At 38.1% G+C, this 25,468-nt stretch overlaps 2 protein-coding genes across 6 annotated transcripts in view; one reads left to right on the forward strand and one right to left on the reverse strand.

The window, feature by feature from the left end:
- Nucleotides 1-3,497: 3,497 nt before the first annotated feature.
- LOC118613683 overlaps nt 3,498-25,468 on the forward strand; it is a 37,071-nt gene continuing 15,100 nt past the window's right edge. For 3 of the 5 annotated variants that reach the window (XM_036236797.1, XM_036236792.1, XM_036236786.1), the window contains exons 1-4: nt 3,501-3,659; nt 6,074-6,232; nt 10,137-11,042; nt 21,373-21,421. In XM_036236797.1, the coding sequence (XP_036092690.1) occupies nt 10,618-11,042; nt 21,373-21,421 (474 nt within the window). In that variant the 5' untranslated portion in view covers nt 3,501-3,659; nt 6,074-6,232; nt 10,137-10,617. Of the gene's footprint in view, nt 3,660-6,073; nt 6,233-10,136; nt 11,253-21,372; nt 21,422-25,468 lie in introns of those variants that run through there. The other 2 variants (XM_036236787.1, XR_004955696.1) reach the window with 2 other exon arrangements.
- ID4 (inhibitor of DNA binding 4, HLH protein) lies at nt 8,675-12,084 on the reverse strand. Its single transcript, XM_016148765.2, has 3 exons — nt 11,191-12,084; nt 10,717-10,775; nt 8,675-10,167 (listed from the first exon to the last, which is right to left on the reverse strand). Exons 1-2 carry the CDS (start codon nt 11,629-11,631, stop codon nt 10,731-10,733), a joined length of 486 nt encoding a protein of 161 aa, XP_016004251.1. The 5' UTR covers nt 11,632-12,084; the 3' UTR covers nt 8,675-10,167; nt 10,717-10,730.

Raw genomic sequence — 25,468 nt, forward strand, 5'->3', positions numbered from 1 at the left:
ATGACCCCCCCAGATTTTAAATTACAAATTACATATGTAAAAAAAAAAAAAAAAGGCTGCCTTTACAGAATTTTTAGGAGAGGAAAAAAGGAAAGTATGTATCGGAAAAACTAGGAACCTGAGATAGTATAACTATACCATACATTGCACTTAAGGAAGTGCCCTTGGCTGCAAGTTGGAAGACCTGAGTTTTGCTGGTACCTATTCCTACCTTAAGTTATCTTACAAAAGTCATATTTTTACATTTCAGAGCCTCAGTTTCCTTATAAGTACATGAAGGAATTTGATTCTCTTTCAAAATCTTATTTTAGGATTCACTGAAGTACTGCAGTTGACACAATGTGCTCCCAAACTTTGGTCTCTTTAACCTGCTAAATTGACCTTAGCTTTAATTTATGGCAGAGCGTGGCTACCAGGAATTATCAATACTTTCTAAATATGCACTATAAAAGGTATACTTTTCTAAGCCATGAAGAAATAGATAAACTTTATGCTATTTTCAACTTTAGTGTTTCTCTTAAATATACTTGGTATACTGTATACCACTACAGTGTTATTCTTTTGGTTTTCAAAATTGTTTCTCTACCACAGGAATATTACTCAGGTACCAGATTGTTTATCTCTTAATATGCAAGTATATTGTAGAGTTCTTCCCTCTGCCCCATTCTCAGCATCTGTCTCAGTCCTGTAGCACATAGCAATCTATTGGAAAATAGATCCAAAAGCAAATAAGCTTGCTGCCTGACCATGTTAATAGCAAAATCAACGGATATTAAGGCCACCATTTTAATTTCCTGTAAGCCATCGTCTGTTTTCTCCTGCCTTCTCACCACTGCAGTTCTTTCTTGATCCTCAGACTCTCATCTTTCCTTAAATCCTTTTTCTTCCATCAACATTTATGTTTGCTGTGTGCAGAGTACCTCTGGGTTATTCTATAGAGAAAGAAATGATACAGAAAATATTTTTGCACTTAGAAGGTTTAAAATCTCGGTCTCCCTGAAATGTTTGTACATTTTTGAAATCTTTGTCCTCCGTATTGAGGACCCAATCGCGAGCGCGCGCACACACACACTCTCTCTCTCTCTCTCTCTCTCTCTCTCTCTCTCTCTCTCTCTCTCTCTCTCTCTCACTCTCACACACACACACACACACACACACACACACACACACACACACTCTTTGCTTCTCTATTCTTCTTAACCCCATTTTCATACTGGAAGGAGACAAGCAGATTTTTAGGTCTTAGAAGATGAATAGGAGCAGGAATGATTAGTAGAAAGGAACTAAGATATACTGAATCATTTGTGTGCCTGTACTATGTAAGGGGCTTTGCACACATAATTCTCATAAAGATTCTTATTGATAAATGTTGTGATCTCATTATAAAAGAAAGTTTAAATAAGGAACAGAGGGGTTAAGTACCCTTCTTGAGACCACACAGTAAGTGGCAGAGCTCAGAATCTAATTCCATTGATTCACTGATGCTTCCTTTTATAAGGTTCTCACTCAATTTTGGAAGAATTGAAGCTGTTTTAAATGTATAAACATCCATATACAATTTTACCAAGAAGAATCTATTATATGAAATTAAGGTACAATTAATTGTACTATATCCCAATTTTACATGTCTGCAGTATTTTAACATTTGATTGCCATAAATTAAGACAGTTCTAAGGCAAACACAACAGTTAGGGCAAGACCAAGTTAGACTGTTTTTCTACATTATGTTAACGGCAATCCCTTAGGATGATATAATATACTAGAGGAAATGAAATATTTTTCTTTAAAGTTGTTTATTAAGAAGAATCTCTGTACCATTAAAATAATGCTGCTCATTACTGCCTGCACAGACATATCTTCTCTAAACATTTTTGAGGTCATCACATAGATGTAATGAGATAATATTAGAGGCACTGTCATATAAGGGGATAGAAAATGACCTCTTTCTTTTATGTCTTTTCTTAGAAACTTTAAGATTTAATGGTATAGGTAAAGCAAAGTTTTGACTCATAGAAAGATTGGAATGAGAACCAAAGATATGGAAGACTCGGCATCTTGACCATACACTTGTCCCAGGGACCCCACTGCACAGCCTCACTTTTAAAGCAACTCCCTACTAATACCAACTTCCCTTCTCATAATAGGTATTATTGCCATGACTTTCTGTTGACATTATATTAACTTTTCCTCTTTACTTGACTCGAGATCCTAGAAAATTGGAAAGTGATATTAAAAAGGAGGAGAAATACACTCTGCATATCATAACAATAATAGCCTAAAACTACTTAACATTTTATGACTACAGCATTGTTTCTCAAAACAGGATTCCTGGGAGACTTGCCCCAGATTCACTAGGGAAAAGCTAAAATGCAGATTCCCGGTTCCTGTCCTATATCTGATGAATCAGAAGAATCTCAGTGGTGGGAGAGAAGTGTGGGTAGAACTCAGGAATCAAACATTTAGGAATCTATCTAGATGATTAAATTATCTAGATGATATAAATTATAACCATTGCCCTTTTAAAATATTTTTATGTATGTTACTTTTCTTGTATCTTTCAAGAACCTTTTGGGCTAGGTAATTATAATTATATGCCTATTTTACGGATGAGGCAATTGAAACTTGGAAAAGTTATTTTGGTGAGGGGACACAACTAATTAGTTGCAGAACTCTGAGTAGCACCCAAATCTTTTGGCTTGGCCTGACAGTCTGTGCCCTGTCCCCACATCGCTCTGCCTCCATTGACTGGAGGGTGGGTCTGCACACACGGTTGTGGATATAATTGTGGAGGATAACATAGAGTTGAAATTCTTTCATGCTTTTGATGTTGCATCTAAAAATTCATCACCAAACCCAAAGTCACACACATTTTCTCCTATATTTTCTTCTCAAAGGTTTATAGTTTTGCATTTTACATTTAGGTCTGTGATCCATTTTGAGTTAATCTTTGTGAAAGTGCATAAAGTTTGTGTCTAAGTTCTTTTTTATTTATTTACTTTTTTTCATCTGGACATTTAATTGTTCCTGCATCATTTGTTGCAGACTGTCCTTTCTACATGGAATTGCCTTTGCTTCTTTGTCAAGGAACCTTGAAATACCTGTTTCTTGTTATAAAAGTACTTCTGTTTTCTTTTTTTTTTTTTTTTAAGGCAGCCAGATCTGTCCTACATTTAATGATTATTTGCTTAGGATATCAACTCCACCTTCTTAAGAAAGAAAATGAGGCAATTTGTAGATTAGAATATGGACTGAGATAAACCACTTCATAGTAAATAGGAATAGAATCCACCCGAACTGAGTTTTGTGGCTCAGGATTAGAGATAGAGAAATCAGATTATAGATCTGACTTCACCACTTCACCGTTTGGACTCTGTTTCATTTACTAAAAAATGGGAAAAATTTTACAAGACATTTTCTGGTTATGAATCATATGATTCTACTTCCAGGATCCAAGATCGCAGTCAGGATAATGCTTATTTTTTCAGAACTGACTCATTAGGATTCACTGCATTTACTGTGGCTGATCTAGCTCCTGTCACTTCACCAATCCATGAGAAGAGAAGCCTAAGACCTATATGCGGAGACCCGATCATACAACCTTCCTGAGTGACCCTGCCTGCTGCTTCCACCCCAGGCCCATCACATCCTCTGGCACTGAGGTATCTTTGTTTATTTATTCCAACTTGGGTCAGGAATGTTTTTTTCTTTCTTCAGAACACAGGATTTGTTCTGCCTCTCTTCTCTCCTTCCAATTCTCTTTGCCCAAAGCTGACCACACTCCCTCATTCTCAAGAACACACAGTTTATCTATTTTCCATGTTTAAGGCAGCCAAGGGCTTTTAAAGATAATGACGATCTCTCAACTGCAATTCTGAGTTGCAAAGAATTTGCTAGATTTGCTGGCACAGGGAGTTACAGGAATGTTCTTCTGGTACTCTGGAGGGTCAGGAATCTGCAGGAAACACAGACATGTGAAAATAATTATACTATAGCATGGGTGGTGGTGGCTATTTTGGGGGTGAGAAAGAGAGAGAGGCATCATACAAATTTTGCAAAAAAGGTGACTATTGGGTCTTGAAGGATGGTGAGGAGTTCAACAACAGTTTAGACTGGCAGTGGGGGCCATAGGATCCAGGGAGTGGTAACACCATGTGCAGAGAAAAGGAAGCATGAAAGAGAATACCCTTTGGATGTGGATAGGTCAGCCCTTACCCACAGATGGGCAAGTTGACTTAGTGGTTTCCCTGCACTGTGTTCCATGTTCCACGGGTATCCTTCCTGAGCCTGCTCTCGTCTTAACTCTCAGGGAATCCATCATGCTGTCAAGACTAGAGAGATAAGCACAGTTTGTTATCCAGCACATGCAGGCCAAGATTTAGGTACAGCCGAAGCATAGAATGTGTAGTTGAAGGCAGCCAGAAGCAGAGGAGAGAAAGGATTGATGGAAATGACAGTTGAAGGATCCTTACATCCTGGTCATCTGGGCAGGAAGAAGACCTCACTTAGCCCTGGGTTCTTTTTGGTTCTTATGGCACAGCTCTAAGGAGTAAGTCAAATGCCAGGTGTGACTGTGGGGATCTAAAGGCAGAACGTGGATTGCTATGTTCATGCAGCAATGGCAGTGACTCCTGGGAACCAAATCAGCTAGCACATTGATTTTCGACTTCCTAGCCTACAGAACTGTGAAAAATAAATATTTGTCATTTAAGGCATCTAGTCTATGGTACTTTGTTATAGCAGCCCAAACTGACAAAGACAATAAGGAATCCAGAAAGAGTGGCAGATTTGCAGGAGGCCATGAAATCCTATTTTAAATCTACTGTGCCTCAGAAAAAGAGAGGACCATAGGGAAGTTAGACATATTGTTTTGAAGCTCGATTATGATTCAGTGTTGATAAAGGGGCAAAGGATAGGTCAGCCCTTACCCACAGTAACTGAGAGCAGTGGGAAGACACTCTACTAAAAAGGACATTTTTAGTTCAGTTTAACAAATATTTTATCAGGCCCTGGTTAGGCACTCTAGGATGTGCAAAGAAGAATCATGAATAGCCTTCTACTTTAAAGAGACTAGTTTGTTTTAATTATGGCCATAGACTCAAGTTTGACATGTATGAAAAGTGTTTCTAAGACTTATTTGCTGAAGTAAGGTGTAAATTTTATGTCTACAAGTTATGTCTGTTTCCCTGGCTTTCTCTGAGGTTTGACATATAGGTATGCCTCCTTTTTCTTCTTTCTTTTTTTCTTCATATTACTTATGAGATTGAACCAAATTCTAGGATCTGACAAACATGATGACTGATTTGTTCTTTATTTTCTATCCTGCTTTATGCTTAAACATAACATGGTTGACTTATAGTAGCCCCCAAAAATGGAGGGTGCATCTTTACAGAAATCTCCAATCTTTGAATTTAAAGTGGAGAGAGAATGGAGGAAGGTTAATACAGTTTTCTTATTTTTTTAAAGTGAAACTTCTTTTTGAAAGGTATTTTCCCATATGTCAGTTAACTATTTTTAGATAAATACACACACACACACACACACACACACACACACACACACACACACACAGCTACAGTCTCTCAGTTAACTACTAAAGCTTATGAAGGGTGTAGTAAATATTTTTTAAATTCTTAAAAGATTTAAGAAAATATTTAAAACGTTTAAGTAAATATTAATGACACATTCTAAAATATATAAATTTGAGTGAAGAACCATAGGCTGTAATACTCTCTTTTGGAAATTATACTTTAGAATAAAAGACAAAATTTTTAAATTTGAATTTAATATGCACACTAAAAGAGCTGAAATGCACTTTATATCATGAAGATTGAGAAACAGTAATTTAAATAAAATAATTATCTAATCAAGAATTTGCATATTTTGCCAATATTTAATGTAATCTCTTAGAATAGTCTTTTCTAAAGTATGAGACTTTGTATTTCAAAAAATTTCAGTGATTTACATAGGCACTTTATCTTGGGTTTCTTTATTGAAACATTTTAAGTTTAATTCCTCTTTAGTCATATTTTAGCTAGTGGAGTACAGGTAACACATTTTGTTCTTCTTTTCCCAGAAACTGATGTGTTTACTCTTTTATGAACTCAGAGGGACTTTTCAAATTAACTTCAATTTTTACGGCCCTCTTTTCATATCCCATGTGTGAATTTACTGTGGAGACTTATGAATGATGGAACTAACTGCAGCAGCCTTCCCACTGAATTGCTTTGCTTGGGTGAGTATAGAAAACCTTTGGCAATGTGGTTCAGACCTGAGTTTTAGCACTTAGGGGAAACTTTTTAGAACAAGCCAGGGTATGAATCAAAATGAAGGAGACACTTGAACACAAAACGTACTTTTAAAAGTTCATTGAAAATTTGAAATCATTTTCAATGAAGTATGTATAACTGCAGCTCATCTCTCTGGAACAATTTAGTTCCCTTTTTGTAAGAGTTCTCTTCTTTAAAGTATTGATTTTATCAATGCTCAAGGTAAAACACTAAGTAAAATTATAATCCTAAAACCTTTGGGGCAATGGTTCTAATTAACATAATGAATATTTTAGCAAAATGTCAGAGGTTGTAAATGAAAGAAATCATCTGGGTCTGAATACCTACTGAGGGCAGCCCCAGTAAGATTAATTCTGAAGAAGGTAAATTAATTTCCTGGACTTGCGATGCAGCAGAAGTAAGGTTTTTCTTCCTTATAAGACTGGAGGTTTTGGTGTTTGGCCCTGTTGAGATCCAAGGGCTATCTGGGCTGATTAACATATATCCTTTTAAATTGTATACAGCTAAAAAGGTAGAACTAGTGTTATTTGGCTATATACTACTGTGAAATAATTTCTGTCTGCATGAGTGTGTGCGTGTGTCTGAATGTTGTGGGTTTGGGAGTCTAGTCTCCCTGGACGTTGTCCTGCTGCCTTCTTTAGTATTATTACTTCTTATCCTAGCAGACACCAAATAGTAGACAAGCTTTTCCTAGCATTCCAACTAGATTTTCTTTCTGTTCATATCACCATTTTTTAGCCACATTTTTCATCACATGGTAAGAAACGGTGTAAATAATTGAGGTGATCCATCAAGAGCCCCATTCTTGATAATGAAAAATTGCATAACTCAGTAGAAGTCAATTAAAAACCACCAACTTCAGAACCCTTTGCTCAGGGAAGATTTATTATTATAGAAGGCATTTAATACAATATATTTTGGGTGTTAAAAAATTTTAGAGTTCTAAAAATTCAGTCTTAAGCTTGATAATAACCTTAAGTAATATTTCCACAATATCAAAGTATATCAGTTCTCTGAAACAAAAAGGGTTTTGTGTTTTTTTTCTTCCTTTAACATGAGATGTCTGAGATGTTCAAGACTTTAAAACCACATTTGAAACTACATCCCACTGTGGGATACTAGCTTTTTCTCTTTGAAGGTTTTAAATGATTCTTACTCTTTGGTTGTGCCTATACAATGAAAAGTAGACAAATTAAATGAGAGAAGTCTGGATATTTCTCTCTATTCAACCAAATATCTGAATAATTAGAACTTGCTAAAGACTCAAAATGTTTTTATCTGGTTGCTTGGTTAGGAAACCGTTGATGTTTTAATAGAATGCAGTAACTTATACAACCGCATGTGATTTTTAAAAAATAAACAATGAATTTGTTTCTTTGGAGATCTCCAATGCTGCAGAAGAGCCAAAGGAGAAAATGCCAACTCTTTAAAATGTAATATCTATAACACTTTTTCCCCCTTCTAGTGGTTTTTCATGCCCCAAATATAAAATTAACTAAAGAGCAACATCTACCTTCAAAAACCAAAAATATTTGTCCATTTATTTTGAGGTCTGTTATCTTCCCAGCGTAAGTTTAAACTGAGCCTAAAGGCTTAGGTAGGCTCAGCAGTCAGGCTGATAGATGCCTAACTCCAACCAACAGTATACATGTGACTTGCTTCCTACTGAAATTAAACTGCCATATAAAAAGGAGGAATTGTCCCTTTTTGAATCACAAAGAACGCAATCGTTAGAATTCTTCAGATTTGAAATTCCAGCAGTGTTCTTGTGTTTTCAAACTCTCGATGTGTGACAAGAATGAGTAACATAAAAAATAAAAATAAACCTCATTTAAACAAGCAGACTTTTGACTTTATAAGGCTCAACATCAAATACATCAAATTCTAAAAATATCTAAGACCAGTGAAATATCAAAGCTGAGGGGATAAAATGCTGGGGATAGGACAGATTTTTAAAACATTTTATTTGAACCCAGTAGCATTAATTTTGTTCATTTCTGTTGTGACATTACCACTTCGACTGACTGCTAGGGACCTTGGTATTTCATATTCATATACACATTTGACTTTGACCTCATAAAAAGTCCCTTGGGTCTATAATACTTTTATTCTTGTATAATCTAAAACAAATCCTTTCCTTTTAAAAAATCAAACAGACCACGTTATACACACAGTTGACTATTTACAAAGCACCCAATTAAATCCTACTTAATTCTCTCTCACTCTAAAAATTCCATCTAACTGGCGTGTGAAGTACTGATCACATTAAATTCATAATGTTCACAAGCCCTGATAGTACTATTTAACCTAGAAAATATTACCTTCTTTAGAGAGAAGAGAAAGTCTTAAAACATAAGTATAAGGTTTGGAAGAAATGAGGCCAGAAATCACAGTACAAGACAGATAAATCTACTTTAATATTCACATGTAAAAGTTACACATCACAAGAAGTTAGACAGTAGTTTACCGGTAACTAACATAGCTATAGTGAAAATCATTTTTATAAAAAAATAATCTAGATGCGGTCATCAGAATTTTTGGTCTACTTAAGTTAATGTTTGAAGATCGACTTTTATCCCTGCTTGAAGGATTTGCCATTATGCCTTTTCATTTTTTTTTTTTTCTCTCACTGTTGCCTATTAATATTCTTTGGAGGAAGGAAAGCAGAAAGTATTCATTTCCAGGAGATTGTCCTTTGGTAGCAAGCAGAGAACATTTTTCATTTCTATGATTTAAATAATCTGTACAAACATGAAACTTTAGTGACATTAAGGTTTAGTGTAAAATGAAGGATGAGCATTTTTTCACTTTGATGAGACAGATTTCTTAAACTCCTTAAAGATCTAAGCATTTCCCCATCTTATATTCAAAATCATTCAGAATCCATTTTGACCTCAATTTAAAAACAAACAACACTTACTCTTTATATATTACACTATCAAACCCTGTACTTAAAACCTGATAAAGTATATTTCCAAGTGTATGCTTCAAATACAAAGATTTCAATCCAAGTTAAAGAAAAGACATTTGAATGGACTCAAGACAAGTTTATTTTGTGATTAAACATTTCATGCAGTCATGCAGGACCACTAGCTATAACTGTTACTTCCGATTCTACACGATACTGCGGAAAATGAAAACAAATTTAAAGCTAGGCCAAACAGAAAAGACATTCAAGATATCAAGAGCTCTGCAATTGAGCCAAAAAATAATTTTCCAAAAGAAATATTCCCATAGATTAAAAAAACACACACATAATATTTACAAAAAAATATTTAATTAAAAATATCTTATAATTACAGTAGTCTATTAAAGCATATACTTTCTCACACTTATAGAACATCTCTATATATACATGGTATGAAATGTCACTCAGTTATCTATACAATATGTAACATTCTTGCAGAGAAAAAGTTCCCTGCCCCGTTGTAATCATCTATTTTAAACAATAGATGTAAAAAAAAAAAATATCTACAATGCTCTGGTATATTAGTAAAGCTTCAACACAAAAATTGAGCTCCTTGGTCACAAGTAGGCTTCTAAAGTCGGATTTATTCTTGACCTTCTATTTATCAGTCCTGTTACACTTAAGCTTAAAAGTTAAACTGCACCTCCAAAAACACAAAAATGTACAATTCACAGCGGTTATAAATCAAGACACAAAAGAGAATACGGATGTAGAATGTTTATGAACGTGCAAAAAAAAGGGGGGGGATGAAAGTTTTTTCTTTCCTCTCCCTCTCTCTTGGAATGACGGATGAAAACGTTTCTAGGATTTGTTGATGTTTTCTCCTTTTCCTCCGGTGCCTTTTTTTTCTCTAACTTCTGCTCTTCCCCCTCCCTCTCTAGTCTCCTGGCTCGGGCTCAGGCGGCCGCACACCTGTGGAAGAGGAATGAATAGAGGGGGTGTGGGAACCTTGCCGCTGCAGACTAACTGGCGCCACCGACCAAACTCAAGACATGCTTGATCAACAACCCAAAACAAACCACCAGGTCAGACAACACCCGCAGCCCGCGGCCGGCCAAGGACCCAGCAGGCAGCTGCGGGCCCCCAGGAAGCCCAGGGAGGGGCCCCACTCCTGGGCCCTGCCCGCGTCCTCATTAGTGAGTGTCAGACTACGCGGGGAGACATCGGACCGTTTCCACGCCCTCAGCTAGAAGAAGGCAGTTAGAGCCCTCCGGTCACCGGGGGAGGCACAGGGATGGCGGGGACAGAGCTGATCTGTACCCATTTAGAGTGAAACCCCAGTTAACTAAAGCGAAGTACGAGTTCAAGTGCTAACTGGGTGAGAGGAGGGGTGTCCGGCTCCTTGGTAGTTTGCCCTCAGAAATGGTGGAGGCAAAGAATACTGCGGTGCCTGGCACCGGAAGCCCCGGAGGAACAGCGTCTCCGGTGATCGGCCGCTCCAGAAGGGAAAGGCGCGCTCACCTGGACAGCGCGGCTCAGCGGCACAGAATGCTGTCGCCTTGCTTGTTCACGGCGCCGGCCTGGAACAGCAAGGGAACACCAAGGGAAAGGTTAGCATACACAAACACCGCACTCGTAACAGTCCTGTATTCGTTATTCCAAACGCAGCTGAAGCGTGGATGCCCCCACTCCAGCCTGCAGCCCTGGGGACCCCTCCACTCCCGGGCACAGACTGGACTTGACAACCCAGGACGCGCCCAGCCCCAAGTGCCGCCCCGCGCTTTGACCCGAACCCGCGCTCATTGCGCGCAGCTTGACGCTGGCAGCTCCAGGAGCCGGGAGAAGAGGTGTGCGTGCGTGTCGGGGCGGGGTGCGGGGTGCTGTCATTCTCGATCACCCCGGTTTCGAGGAAGGGGAGCCCTCGCAGCCGGCCACCCCGCCACCGCCCTCCTGGATCCCCGCGGCGTCCGCCCCGGCTGGCACCGGGCCTCTCACCGGGTCCGTGTTGAGCGCTGTGAGCGGGGTCCGCGGCGGCGCGGCTGGACAGGTCCCGGCCGGGTGGTGTTGTGGCGCCGGCGGGGGCGGCTGCCTCAGCAGAGCCGGGTGCGTCTCCAGCGCCAGCTGCAGGTCCAGGATGTAGTCGATAACGTGCTGCAGGATCTCCACTTTGCTGACTTTCTTGTTGGGCGGGATGGTGGGCACCAGCCTTCGCAGGCGGCTGTAACAGTCGTTCATATCGCACTGCAGGCACAGCGCCGGCTCGTCGGCCGCCGCCTCGGCCGCCTTGCAGCGCGCGGCCGCCGCGGCCGCGGCTGCGGCCGCTGAACCGCCCAGGCTGTGGCCGTGTTCAGCCAGGCAGCGCAGCGCCAGCTCCCCGCCGCCGCAGCCCGACGGCGCCTTTCGGCCGGAGGGGCGCACCGGGCTCACCGCCTTCATCGCGCGCGCCCTGCGCCCTGCGCGAGCGGACCCGCTGGGGCGAGCGAGAGAGGCAGGCAAGCGCCCGGCCCCCGCCCGCGGCCGGTTCCGCTCCCCTTGCCTACAAGCCCGGCGCGCTAGGTCCGCGCTGCGGGCACCGCGAAGCTGCCGGCGATCCCGCGCCCAACAATTGACGGGAGGGTCGCTCCGGGTTTTGCTCAGTGGGATGGCTCTCTCTGCTCAGTGGGCGACGCTCGGCCGGGATCAAAAGGAAAAATAAAAAAAAAAAATCAAAAGCACCGGAAGGAAAGCAGCCCACCGGGTCCCTAGTCACTCCCTCCCGAGCTCCGACTACAGCCTGGCCGACGCCGCCGCCGCAGCCGCCGCCGCAGCCGCGCTCCCCCTTGCCGGAGGTTTCCCAGCTCCTAGAACTGACTCACAACCGCACCTCCTCCTTGCTCTCGCCCGCCTTGCCGCGCAGCTGTATTTATAGAGCCGCGCGCCCCGGGGGCGGGGCCAGCGAGCTGGCAGGGTCCCCGAGCCAGCCGAGCAGAGCCCGGCTGGGCGCGCGGGCGGGCGCGCGGAGGGAGGTGGCGAGGGCGGAGGCTCCGGGCGGTGCTGGGAGAGGAGGGGGAGTTCGGGGGGGGGGGGCGGGGGCGGGGAGCCGGGCAACCCGAGAGGAGGGGTGGGCGGGGGGTCGGGAGTGGCTAGCCAATCAGGGGGACGGTGCTCCTCGGGGAATGATGCTCGGGCCAATGGGAAGGGCCTTCCATTCCGTCAACGCCGTGGGTCGGGGCTCAGAGAAAAGAGAGCTGGGTGGGAGCCCGGCCAGGGCTGGTGTTTGCTCTAGGGAGGCGAAAGAGGGAGAAGTTCCTACGAAGAACTGCGGGAATGTGCGGCTGGAATTCATTCTTCCCCGGCTTAGGCTGCTGAGGGAATGGTGGGCCCTGCTCGAGGATCTCCTGCCACCCATAATAGCGTGGCGCCTAGGGACCCTCTGCCACCTATCACTCACTCCATCACTTGAGATTGTGGTGCCTTAAGAAGGACGCTGTTCAAGAAGGCACATTCCTTCTGTTCTGTATTTTACCTTCTCCCTTTCAGTATTCGCCTTTTCACAATTGTCAAAACCAGAACGATGGAATGAAATGTGTAGCCTTTCCGTTTTCTTTTATAAAAAGGTTAAAGCTTACCTAAAAAGGGAAAGAAAGCCAAACGCAGGGTTTTGGTGAAAAGACATATAAATAAAACAAAAACGTAGTAGGATTTTTCTTTTGCCCATGTAATGCAAAAGTGGGCTCAAGGAATGCATTGCCTTGAGCATTAAATTAGAGCGTGTAAATATTAAAAATGCATGGACACAGAGTATTTAAAATTCCACCATGACATATAATATTAATCTGTTTGATGTAAAATTCATACCTGTAACAATGTAGGCCATTAATGCATTGCCTCACGTATATCAGCACATCCCACTTTCAATAAGATTCTTAGAATATCTAGAATCTCCTCCTTTTGCAACAAAGCATTAAAATTCACACTTCTAGTCTCTGGAGTCCTGTTTGGGCCCCACCCTGCAGAAAAGTCTGCTAATTAAGGATGTTTCTATGTTAGATTTCTAATGGAAAAGCTGTCCTTCAAAGATTCAAAACAATATCGCACAGTGAACTTTGATAGGGCCTTGTGTGAATTCTTAAAAAACAAACAAACAAACAAACAAACAAACAAACAAAACTGAACCCTTCAGATGAGAAAGGAGTATAAAAACTCGCAGTCAGTGGGGACACGAATGCTGAGTATCTTCGCCCTGTAAACCTTCCCACCTTTAGAGAGGCTAAGAAATGATTTAAGTCAAGAATTTTCTTCATTCCTGTACATGGTGTAGATTGGCATCTGTATTTTTATAGATAACTGAAATAATAATACATAGACCTCCCCTCTTCCTGTCTACCCTCTGTAAGGAAATCCTCCCTTCCTTCCCAGAACTGAGATACCTGCAGCAGGCATGTGTTTCATTTAGCCATGTGGGTACTTTATGACTATTGCACTATTTCCCCAGAGCACATTCCTCTTTCCTGATGAAATGAGGAGTAACTATTTAATGCTGGTTTCATAGGTAGGTGCAGCCACCCTCCTCTCCCCTAATCCTTATGCATTACTGCCTCCAATAGTTGTTTGGAAACAAGTGACATTCTCTTTTACTTAATGTGCATACAAGATGGTCTACATACACATTTACCAAGAAAAGCAGAATTTAAGACCCAAAAGAAAGGCTTTGTTTTTCTAAATACAGGCATAGTTTTATATACTCTTAAATTAAATACACACAGAGAGAATATTGTCATTTTAGATAGAAAGTTGGTCGAGAGAACACTAGTGGGTATAAACTATTATCTTGGAACCAGTCATATCAGCACAAATGATGATAAGAAATGAATATGTTTACAGACATTTTGTTCCATTGATTTTTTTTTCTTTTCTAGAGTTTAAAAATTGCTCTAAAATTTAAAACCTAAGATTTTTTTTCTGTTTGGAAAAATTTAACGATGCTAATATGCCCAGGGCACACTCACATTTTAAAATTTTATGTATTTTAACTTGACTAAAATTAGAATTTCAGTTTTAAATAGGTGCCGCAAAAGGATAATGATATTCATCTTTGCTAAATCTCAGAGAGCCATGGCCTGGGTGTGTCAAGTGCCAAATGCCTAAGTTTCAGGTATTGTTGGAGTTGCTCTCTGTGATTGGCTCAAAATCAGAAAGGCTGAGTTACTGTCAGGGGTAAGTTCAAAGGAATGTACCCTGGCCACATGAACAAGAACACCCAATGTGATCCAAAATCCTGCCAGCGGAGCAGGCAGATGCAATTATTGAATTACTCTTTTTGAAGGTTGGAAAGCACAAAGATGTTAAAAATTAAAGTGCTACGTAAAACATTATACAGTAGAAATAAAAAATAAAGTCCTGTGCTTTTTGGTCCCTGAAACCAGAGAATACCAAGGGCTACGTAATATATACTTTTAATTCTTAGACACAATCACTTAATGTGACGTCAAAGCTGAAGTAACAAAAGACTCTCAGCGCTGACAGTTCAAAACAGAATTTACTCAGCAATTACCAGCTTTCGGAATAACACTATAAACTACATTATTTCTACCATGCAAAGAAGGAAATTTAGTTTCCCACGGCTCTTCCTTTTATATCAAATGCTTCACTTGCAATTGTAAAAATAAGCTGGGCTAGCCAAAAGCCCTTTGCCATGAAAGCGCTAGAGACTACCAGAATGTTCTTCAATGGGAAGCTGGGATGAAATATTCATAGAATTGCCAGGAAGCCCTGGTGACCAGAGTCATGTGTACGCCCCTCCTTGAGACAAAGAGGTCTGCAGCCCTTTCTTGGGATACATTGTGGATGCTAATCAGACCCTTGCTGAACTGCAACACCCAGGCTCTCAGAATTCACAATCGCCCTGTGTTTACATGACGCAAGGGTATCCAAGCATATTGTGCTATTCAGTCCAAATGCCTTTTTAGGACTTGATACTTCTTTCTCCTGGCTGGCAGTGGAACAGTGGGTGGGCTCAGACACACAGATAAACACTTGCGTTCCCATGCCTTGGTCCCTCTCTAGATGTTAGTGGTCACTGAAGGAGGCACATACATTCCTTCCAGACATAAGAAACCACTATGTACTCTGTAGCAGGACTGTCCTTTGCTCCAAAAGAGTAAATTGGGCAATGTGGCAATTCAAGCTCAAGGCTGCTTTATCTGGCACTAGGCGTTTCAAACTTACTTGTGCTACCCTTGGATTGCTGATACCAGTCCCGGAAGCACTGATAACCTCTTGGTTAGCCCGGTCTTTAAAAAGGCCTATAAGAAGGGGATGTTATACATTGAATCTAGTTGGGCAGATGTGGCCATCAAAAATGCTTACATCAGGGGTTTTAAAGGTAGTCTGTTGAAGGAAAAAATAGGTGATTTTAAAAAGCCCTCCTCAGACAGATTAAGGACAGAAAATGAAAAGAAAGATATGTCATTTGTTTCTAACTTAGGAAATGCAAAGAGCCGTAGCTCAAAAGTCAGACAGCCTGAGTTCTAATTTTGGCTCCTTGTTTTATATTATTAAATTGGATTTTTAAATTCCTGTGCCTTTAATATATGAAAGGAGGATAAAATTGTATTTACTTTATAAAGTGTTCTTATATGTATAAGAACTTGTATAAATTTCTTAGAACAGTGTCTGGGACATAATCGGTGAGCAAACAATGTTAAAATTTGTTATTTTTGGCAAATATTTACCAGTCTGTGGCTTGTCCTTTCATTCACTTAACAATCTTTTGAGAGCAGAATTTTAACATTTTGATTAAAAATTTATCGATTTGTTCTTTTATAGATCATGTTTTTGGTATTGTATCTATCTAAGAAATCTTTGCATAACCTAAAGTAACAAAGGTTTTTCTCCTATGTTTTAGTCTAAAAGTTTTGTAAGGTGGAGTGCAGGGTTGGTTTCATGGGCATACGCCTTATGCAGTCGCACAGGTCCTGTGCTTAGAAGGACCCAGGTTGGGTTTAATGCTCTGCTGTTACTGTCTTGAAATTCTCAATAATTTTTGAACAAAGGTGCTTGTATTTTCCTTTTGCACTGGGCCTACAACTTACGCAGTCAGTGCTGGTTCTATGTTTTTTGTTTTGGATTGCCTTTGCACCTCTGTTGAAAATTGTTTATGTTTCTGGCCTCTGAATTCTATTCTATTGGTCTGTTTGTCTGTTGTTATGTCATGACCATACTGTAGTGGTTACCATAGCTTTATAATAAATCTTGAAATCAGGTAGTGTTGACTGACTTCAGCTTTGTTCTTTTTTTTCAAAGTTGTTTTGGTAATTCTGGGTATGATGCATTTCATATTAGTAGGGTCAGTTTGTGAATTTCTTCAAAAAAGGAATTGTGGGGAAAAGGAGTCAAATATAGGGGTCAAAGTCTAGAGGGAGACTAGACTTTGGGTGGTGAGCACACAATGCAGTATATAGATGATGTCTTATAAAATTGTACACTTGAAACTTAAATAATGTTATTAACCAGTGTCACCCCGATAAATTTAATTTTTAAAAAAATTTTATATACCCAGTGTATATGAAGAACTCTAAAACTCAATAATAAGAAAACAAACAACCCAATTAAACAAGGAACAAAAGACTTGACCAGACACTCCATTAAATAAACAAGATATACAAATGACAAATGAGCACATGAAAAGATGCTCAACATCAGTAGTCATTCGGGACATGCTTCAAAACTACAGTGAGATATTGCTACATACTCTCCAGAACTGCTAACATTAAAAATACTGACCATACTAAACACTGGTGAGGAAGCAGAACAACCAGAACTCTCTACACTATTGGTGAGAATGTAAATAGAAGAAAACCACTTTGGAAAACAATTTGGCAGTTTTGTAAAAAGTTAAACATACACATACCATATAAACCATTCCTTCTCCTGCTAGGTGTCTATTCAGGAGAAATAAAATCATATATCCAAGGGCCACAAGGAGACATGAGGAAATGCAGGGGCACGAGAATGATGAATGTTTGTTATCTTGATTGCAGTAATGGTTTCACGAACATATAATATGTCAACACTTACCAAGTTGTGCAATATATATATATTATATATGCTATATGTGGCTTATTATATGTTAATTATATCTCTATAAGACTTTTAAAAAGTATTAATTTTTGAAATTAACATTTGGATCTCAGAAGAGTTCGTTCCTTGAATCCACTAGTCTGTCCTTTAACTTCCATAAGTAGGTATTTTACAGCCTTGCTCTTTTTAAAACTCCATGTAATATTGCGCTCAGTCAAGTATCAAAACATTAAGTGAGGGCTGGTGAGATATTCTCAAAACAAGCACGAGACATCTACTGAATTAATATTTTCAGCTGTCGTGGTTATCATTAACATATTCAATCACTTGCTGGAAATGGACTATGCTAAAAACCACATCCACTCCTCCCTGTTTTGTATTGCTCTGACATGGACTTGAGGCTCCCAGGAAGACCTAACCTGATTGTTTGAAATAGTTTTTTCTTTGAGCAAAAACTAAAGGCTTTTTCTGGTCTCTCATCTCTGTGCCTCATCCTATAGTAGCCTCTGCAGCCTCAATTACCTCAAGTTAGCAGCTGCCTTGCGGCAAACACACACTGGGTGGAGAAGATAAGAAGTCTCATCGTTCTGCATTCTGGACAGCCTACCAGTTTTTCCTCTTCACCCTTTCCTTCTCAAGAACTTAATCGACCAGGTTTGAATGCCTTCTACTGTCACTTCCAGAGCAGGGAGCAAAAATTTTCAATGGATACCATATTTTCGCTTCTAAAATCCTATCGGTCAATCTTTGTAGACTTGGATTCTCAATCTGGCAAGAGAAAGGATTCACAGGAATGGGGTAAAAGCCCCAGAAAAAAGGAGTAAACAATAGGAGACAGTACATTTGTGTATAATGGATCCTCAGTGTCCACAGATGTCTATGCCTTTATTTAAAAAGGTTTGCAATAGGCAAAGTGGTTATTAAAGTGTCAGAGAAACCAAGTCCTTGCTTTAAGTCATCATTATCCTTTAGTAGAGAAATCCAAAGCAAGAATCAATATTCATTTATTTATTATTTAAAAATTAATCTCAGTAGATATTGACATATATCTGCTGCATTCTTTCTTTGCTAGATTTACATTGATGAAGGGGTTTTAGTTATATTTCCCTTTCTTTTAAAGCGAATACAAAATAATCCCCAAATATAGAAAAATTAAAATTAAATATATTTTAACTACTTAGAGGAAAGACACTTAAATAGTAAATCGTTTCTCATCTTGGAACTGAATGCTTTATGAATCCATCACAGTAAATCTGCCTTTGCTAAGAGAAAAAAACTCCCATTCTTTTGATATCTAGGTCATGGTTCCAAAGAACAGATAAAATGTTCAAGAAACAGTTGCATTTTTTTTCCTCTGAAGAGTAATTTTCAAGACATTTTCATAGATTTCACACAATTGTCATTTGTTATTGGAGGCTTGTGATGTCGACAAACTGTGTACCTACAGTAGAAATGACTGTGGAAAGTAGACACACAACATGAAAACTCACTTGAATGTGAAAAAATGAAAGTAGTGGATTTTTCTATTAGGAAAACATGTACAACAAAATACTTTAAAAATTAAAAAATGCAGAATTAAAGGAAAAAGGGCTATTAACTTTGAACTTTATCAATGTTAGTAATTGTATATGAAAATAGTCCAGTTTAAATAGAAACATCCTTTGAAGAGAGATTACAGGTAGAACTATTTTTCCTTGAATAGAATTAAGTGACATTTATAATCTTTAAAGACTACAAGACTTAATGAAATATTTTATTCTTAAGTATTTTATTCTTAAAATATAACTGACAGAATACTTTAAAAATTTGATAAAGCATTTAGATAATACTTGGTCCAATGGAACCATATTTGCCATTTTTAAAGCATCTCGTTTATTAGGTAACATTAATATATGATTCCCTTCATTTGTGTTATGTTCTAAAAATGAGTAAAACACATATTATCAGGAAAAATAAGACCATAACGTGACAACACTGAAAAACAAATGCCTCATACGTTGTCACTGAGGCTTCTGGGAGTAAGATGGGCATTATATCAAAGTAACTTGTTGAAAAAGCTTTAACATTGTTCATCAACCCATTGTTCTGTCCTTATCGGAAAGCTACAACCTGTAAGACAGAAAATGATTTTGCCCTTCAGCAGATTATTAAGTGGGCAATGTCTGGCCCCTTCCAACATCATCTGTCAACAATCTTCCCAGAACTGCCAACTCTAATCTCTGGTGAACATGGTTGGAAGAATGGCGATTCCTTCTTTTCATTCAACTTCTATCTAGGAAAAGTGTTCTCATATACCAATGAGATAAATAAATCAAACCTCTATATTAGGAATAATATCAAACCTAACACTTCATCCCCACTTTTAAGGCTCTCCGTAAACTGATTCTTCTCCAAAACTACTACAATTAAATACAAGTCAATTCAAGTCAAACCTATACAAACATGGATTGCACATCTATTACATGACAAGACTGGGTTCCAGAAAAATAAGTCCCTGTCCTTCACGGAACTTGCTGCTTAGAAAATGGTTTAAATAAGTCAAAAAGTAATAGATGCAATATAATGTGTTCTGTGTAACAGTACAAGCATGCATGAGGCATGGTAGGGACAAAACCAAAGCTTGAGTCAAAGGAAATTTCAAAAAGGAAGTTATTTGAACTAGGTTTGAAGATGACTTCATCAGTGGAAGAAAGCATTCCAGGTAGTGGGAATAGTATGTGCAGAAGGCTGGAGGGATGAAACTGCAGGGAGGGTCTCCCTCGTTCTCTCTGCTTCACTTCAGACACTCAAATTTCATTTCCTTACATTCAGCTGGTACTTTTCTTCCTTGTCTCATAATAGTCTAAATCATGTTTCACTCTCCTTCCAATTCACAGGCACCAACTCTTTCAAAAAACATTGCGAACTTAGTGCAACATGGCTTCCTCATATAGAAATCTATCATTAATTCTCTGACTATAATTATTTAAAAATAATATTATTGATTTTCTACTTTATAATAAAAGTGTATATAAATTACAAAAAATTTCATACAGAAAAACATAAAGAAAAGTAACGGTCTTGTACATACACTTGGAAATAACCACTGTTAACATTTTGTTGTGCATATTTCCCCATGCATATAGATATTATTTCTTGAACAGAGATTTTAATGTGTAATTTGTACTTCTTCGAAATCTAATTTTTCATTTCATAAGTCATAGACATATTTCTATATCTATTGTCATTTGTCTATCATAATTTTTATGGTTACATAGTGTTCCATTATTTAGATGTGTTATAACCCATTTAACTCTTTACTATAAATATGTTTATTGTTTCCAATTTTTAAATATGTATTATCATTACATCTGATGCACTTATTTCACCTCAATGTTACATGGCAGTTTGTATTCTTTGACATGCTACTGTGCAATTCTTTTCCAGGTCAGGATTATGTGTTTTAGATTTTCAACTAAGTCAAAAGCATCTTAGAGGCAAAGCCAGTGCTTTTTTATCTTTTGTCACTTTCTATCGGTTAGAGAATTATTCATATAGTAAGTGCTCAAAGGCTACTCAGGTGGGTTGGCACAACCTGTTAGGAAGATATGCTAATGAAGAGCTGTTCAGAGGTGACCTGCTGATTTTGCACATATTCAGTGAGTGGCTGGCCTGTTGAAATGGGAAGAGTAAGTGAGCAGAGGTAGTGAGTATCCACCGGGTCAGCTGACATCCCAGATAAGTTTTAGTTTGCTTAGCAAAAAAGGTTTAGGAAACTTGCTAGAACTTTACATTATAAATTTGCTGGAAATTTCTTAAGTGAGGGAAGTGGTGGAAAGGAGAGGTCATGGAGTAAAAGGTAGAGCAAGTGGTCTGCATGAGCAAGAACAGGAACTGTTATGCGCACAATGAGTTCGATCATGTCTGTGCTTCTGCTCCTGTTGATTCTCTATTCAGGGTTCTAGACTGAACTTCTCATTTTTTTCCTTCAATTCTTTATTATCTTGTTCTATCATCTCCTACTAACAGAATTTAAATGCAGTTACAAATAAATTTGACAATGAAGTTTATGTTCTCTCTACATACCAACTATCATTATATTCACCCACATTGACCCAAACCTTTTTGTTCTCCTAGGTCAAACCAGTTTTCTTTGGAAGTTTGTAGTGACCACCAACGGCAAAAGGTAAACAACCTGTCCTATTGGTAAAAATGTAAATGAGGAAAAAGTAAATAGAAAAGACAAATTTTTAAAAACTTTTTAAAGTTTAATTTATTGGATTGACATTGGTTAATAACATTATGTAAGTTTCAAGTATACAATCCTATAATACATCATCTGTATATTCCACTGTGTGCTCACACCTAAAATCTAGTCTCCTTCCTCTTTACTCTCTTCATCTCCCCACCACTCATCTTCCTCTCTGGTAACCACCATGCTGTTATCTATGTCTATGACTTTTTGTTGTTGTTGTTGTTGCTTTCTGTTTTATATCCCACATATGAGTAAAGTCATATGGTTCTTGTCCTTAGAAAAGTCAATTTTTATCAAATTTATTTGGAGATTCAGGTGCTCATTTATTTTATTGAACAACCAAACGCAGAACTATGTAACTTAAGTAAGCACAAAGAAGGGTCCAATTCAACACTATTCATTTAGAAATGATTGTTATAATAAAGTCACCAATACAACTTATTCATTTTGGCAAAATTTGTCTTGGAGTAGAAATGTCCTTAAAATAAAAATGATTCTTCATTTTGTCAATTGGAATATGATTAATGTTTTAATTTATTATTGATGAGACAGCATTCAGAAATCTATTATTTAATTTCTGAAAGGGCAAGAAATAGTAATGGCATAGCACTTTTTCTACATTCTGCCATAGTATGTTTCGTGAGCCATCAGATTCTCAAGGCATCTTTACATCTGTGCTGCTGAACTAAAAAAGAGTAATTATTATTTTATTAAAATGGTGGTTCTAAGATCTTTACCACAAGTGTTATAAGGCACCTTCTTCCTTCTGACTTGAGCAATTTAATTAAAAAAATATATATATTTCCTATTTTTTGAGACTTAGAATTTTCAAAAAATGAGTAGTAGCCACAGTTCTACCTCTGCTGTTCTCGTCAATTTTCAGACAATTCCAGAATTCAGGGGTAAGTAAACAGGGGGAGAAAGATTGTTTTTCAGTAGTCTATCAAGTTGCTAGTGGTATGGTACATGGCAGAGAAGGGAAATTGGCTGAAGGTCTTCCTGTTCTCATTACCTTGTTGTGAATAAAAATCACAGTTGAGGTATGGTTTCTCTTAGCTATTTAATTTTTATAATTCTACCAGTGATTGTAATACATGCTGAATAAAGTCCATTTTACAGCTGACAGAAAATTTTCAGTTAGTGATTTGGAAGTATATGGACATTAAATATCTCTAAACAAACTTTTCAGAGATAACAGAGAAGAAAATATGAGGATGGGGGTAGGAATCCGGGTCCAGCATTTAGGAATGTAAGTACAAAGAGGCAAAAAAATAGTAGAAATGGAAGTTTAAACCAATGAGTTACTTTAACAACAATCTAGTCATGATAACACTAGAACATGATATATTTACTAGATAAACAAAATTTTCCCCGTGTTTGCATTGTTTACATATTTAAAGCAGAATATAATGATCTGAGTAGGAAGCTGAACTGGAAATTATCTAGGTCCCTTCCTCATGTAAATTTCTATGAGTCCATAGCATTCTTATATCACTATTCCCTCTTAATTTGCAATCTCCAATTACCTTTGCAATTATAGTTTTAGTAAAATGATTCACTGATCTTCACTTCTAAATGCCTAATATCACTTTAGTACAAGCAGCAAAAAAGTTAACAAGCACCTTAGTGATGAAATTATTTGGCTTATGTTAATAATACTGATATTTCATCTAGCAAAAGATTTAGCAGTTATTTTAAAGCACTCATTTGCTTTGGTGTGCCTTGTATATTACATCGAGCACAAGAATCTCATCTGCAACTTAGAAGATGTTTATATTCATGTAGTGGCTGTGTTTCTGAAATACAAAGTATGGCTCTATATTATCAATTCTAATTTCCATAAGTCATCTAAGAAAACCAGTCTCATTATGCTATGGTTTTATTGCACAGATGAATTCTGGTTATCTTCCACATTTTTATGGACTTTTTTTCCCCCTAGGAAGTAGTGTATATATAGTTCTAAAAAGAATTTGCAACAACTCACCTCATAAATAATAGTGCATTGTTAAAGTCAATCTTCTAATTAAAGCAAGGAATTAAAGAGCCAGTTTCTTTATAACTATATTACTTGGGGTTCACAACTTAGGGAAGTGCATGCATTCACTTGTTCATTTCTTCGAATACTTAAGATACTTAAGCCCTGAAGTGGCTTGAATCCATCATGTTATCACTCATCATTATCTACCAATTTATATTAGGTCCTTCTAATTCCTCTGGATATTTAAACCTTTATAATAATGTATATATATTTTATTCTGATCAACAGGTTCTAGAGAACTATACTCTGCAAATATGGATGACTTTAAAGATGTAGTCAGATAAATCTACCTTTCGCCATCTAAAAAAACACTACTAGAAGTGATGGTATTGATGAATGGTAAGGATTCGAAATAGACTAACATTGTTTCCCAAATGCTGGTGTGTGAAACAATCTTCTGTGTATTTGCTTAAAATACAGATATCTGGAAACCACCCCTAGTCATTGGGTGATTAGAATGCAGTGATTCGAGGGCCACATTTTGAAACATATTGGTCTAATGAATAGTAAGTATAATAATAAATTTAAAAAGCAAACACTGTAACATTAGGCTCAATTTCCTTAAGCCTATAGGTAAAGGTAGATAATTCGAGATGAAATATTTTGAAAGTTATCTGTAGAGAAATTTGGGGAGTTGACCCACTATGAATGAGAATGAGTTGGGGAGGGAACAAAGTGAAGATAGATGTTGATGATGATGATATGACAGCGTATAGTAGCTGCCATTTTTGAACTGTGACCGTGTACCTGGCACTATGAAATGGCTTCACATTAAAAATATCATTTAATTTTCACAATCTTGAGAAGTATGAAAATAAAAAGACTGAGTGAAATTAGCAGTTGTAATCAACAGAGTAAATGTAGATGAAGAATGTTAAAAGAGCAAAAGTGGTCAACTAGAGACAAAGAGATTAATAATATATATCAAATCTATGCCTCGAAATATATGTATATACTCACTTTCAAAAGTCTAATCACTAATCACTTAAATACTAGTATACATGTACATGCTATATTTTCAAACTTAGAATCAAGCCAGGGAGGATTGGAGGAGAACTGACAAAAAATAAGTACTGAAAAACCAAGACGAACAGGGTAAACTGGTTCTCTAAATATGAACTCTTTGGAATGAAAGGAGGAGTAGAATTCATCCAGCAGAGTTTCACTTTGGAAGAGAACTCTCAGTACGGAGTAACTACTGTGGCAGCTTTGGCATTACCATTTATCATAGCCAGCAAAGAGGAGGGTGGAGCCCATTTTCTGACAATGAAAACTCTTCACAGAGTTTGGTGAAAAAATGAGCTCACTCCCTAAAAGATCTCAAAATTCAACAGAGTTATAAGCATGAAAAACATATGAACTCTAGTACTCGATTTTAAAATTGAAGTTACATAAAACATATCATTTTATGAAGATGAATTATATAGCTTCTGTAATTAATAAGCTGTCCAAAGATAAAATCAAAAGGTACAAACTTTCAGTTACAAGCAAGATGAATGAATTCTAGAAATCTGCAGATGGAGTACAACATAAAGCTTCTAGTTAATAGTATTGTATTGACTACTTAAAGATTTGCTAAGAGAGTAGATATCATGTTAAGTATTTCTATCACACATGATGATGATGATGATAAATAATTTAAAAAGGTTTGGAAGAAACTTTTGGTGGTAATGAATATAGCGTAGATTGTAGTGATAGTTTCATGGATGTACACTTATCACCAAACTCATCAAGTTGGATTTATTAAGTATTTACATGAAAAAAATCAGCTAATATGGAGGAAAATGTAAGCTATGATCCGCAAGATATTCCAAAAAACTCTTCGATTCCCAGCTCTAGAGAAGTGATAAAACCTGCAATCTACTCTAGCCTCAGCTGTACCACTGACCGAGTGAGTCTAGTGTAATCTTTTCCTTTTCAGCTTCCCCATCTGTCAATGC

This window comes from Rousettus aegyptiacus, unplaced genomic scaffold (assembly GCF_014176215.1).
Source record: "Rousettus aegyptiacus isolate mRouAeg1 unplaced genomic scaffold, mRouAeg1.p scaffold_m13_p_1, whole genome shotgun sequence".
NCBI classification, from domain to species: Eukaryota; Metazoa; Chordata; class Mammalia; order Chiroptera; family Pteropodidae; genus Rousettus; species Rousettus aegyptiacus.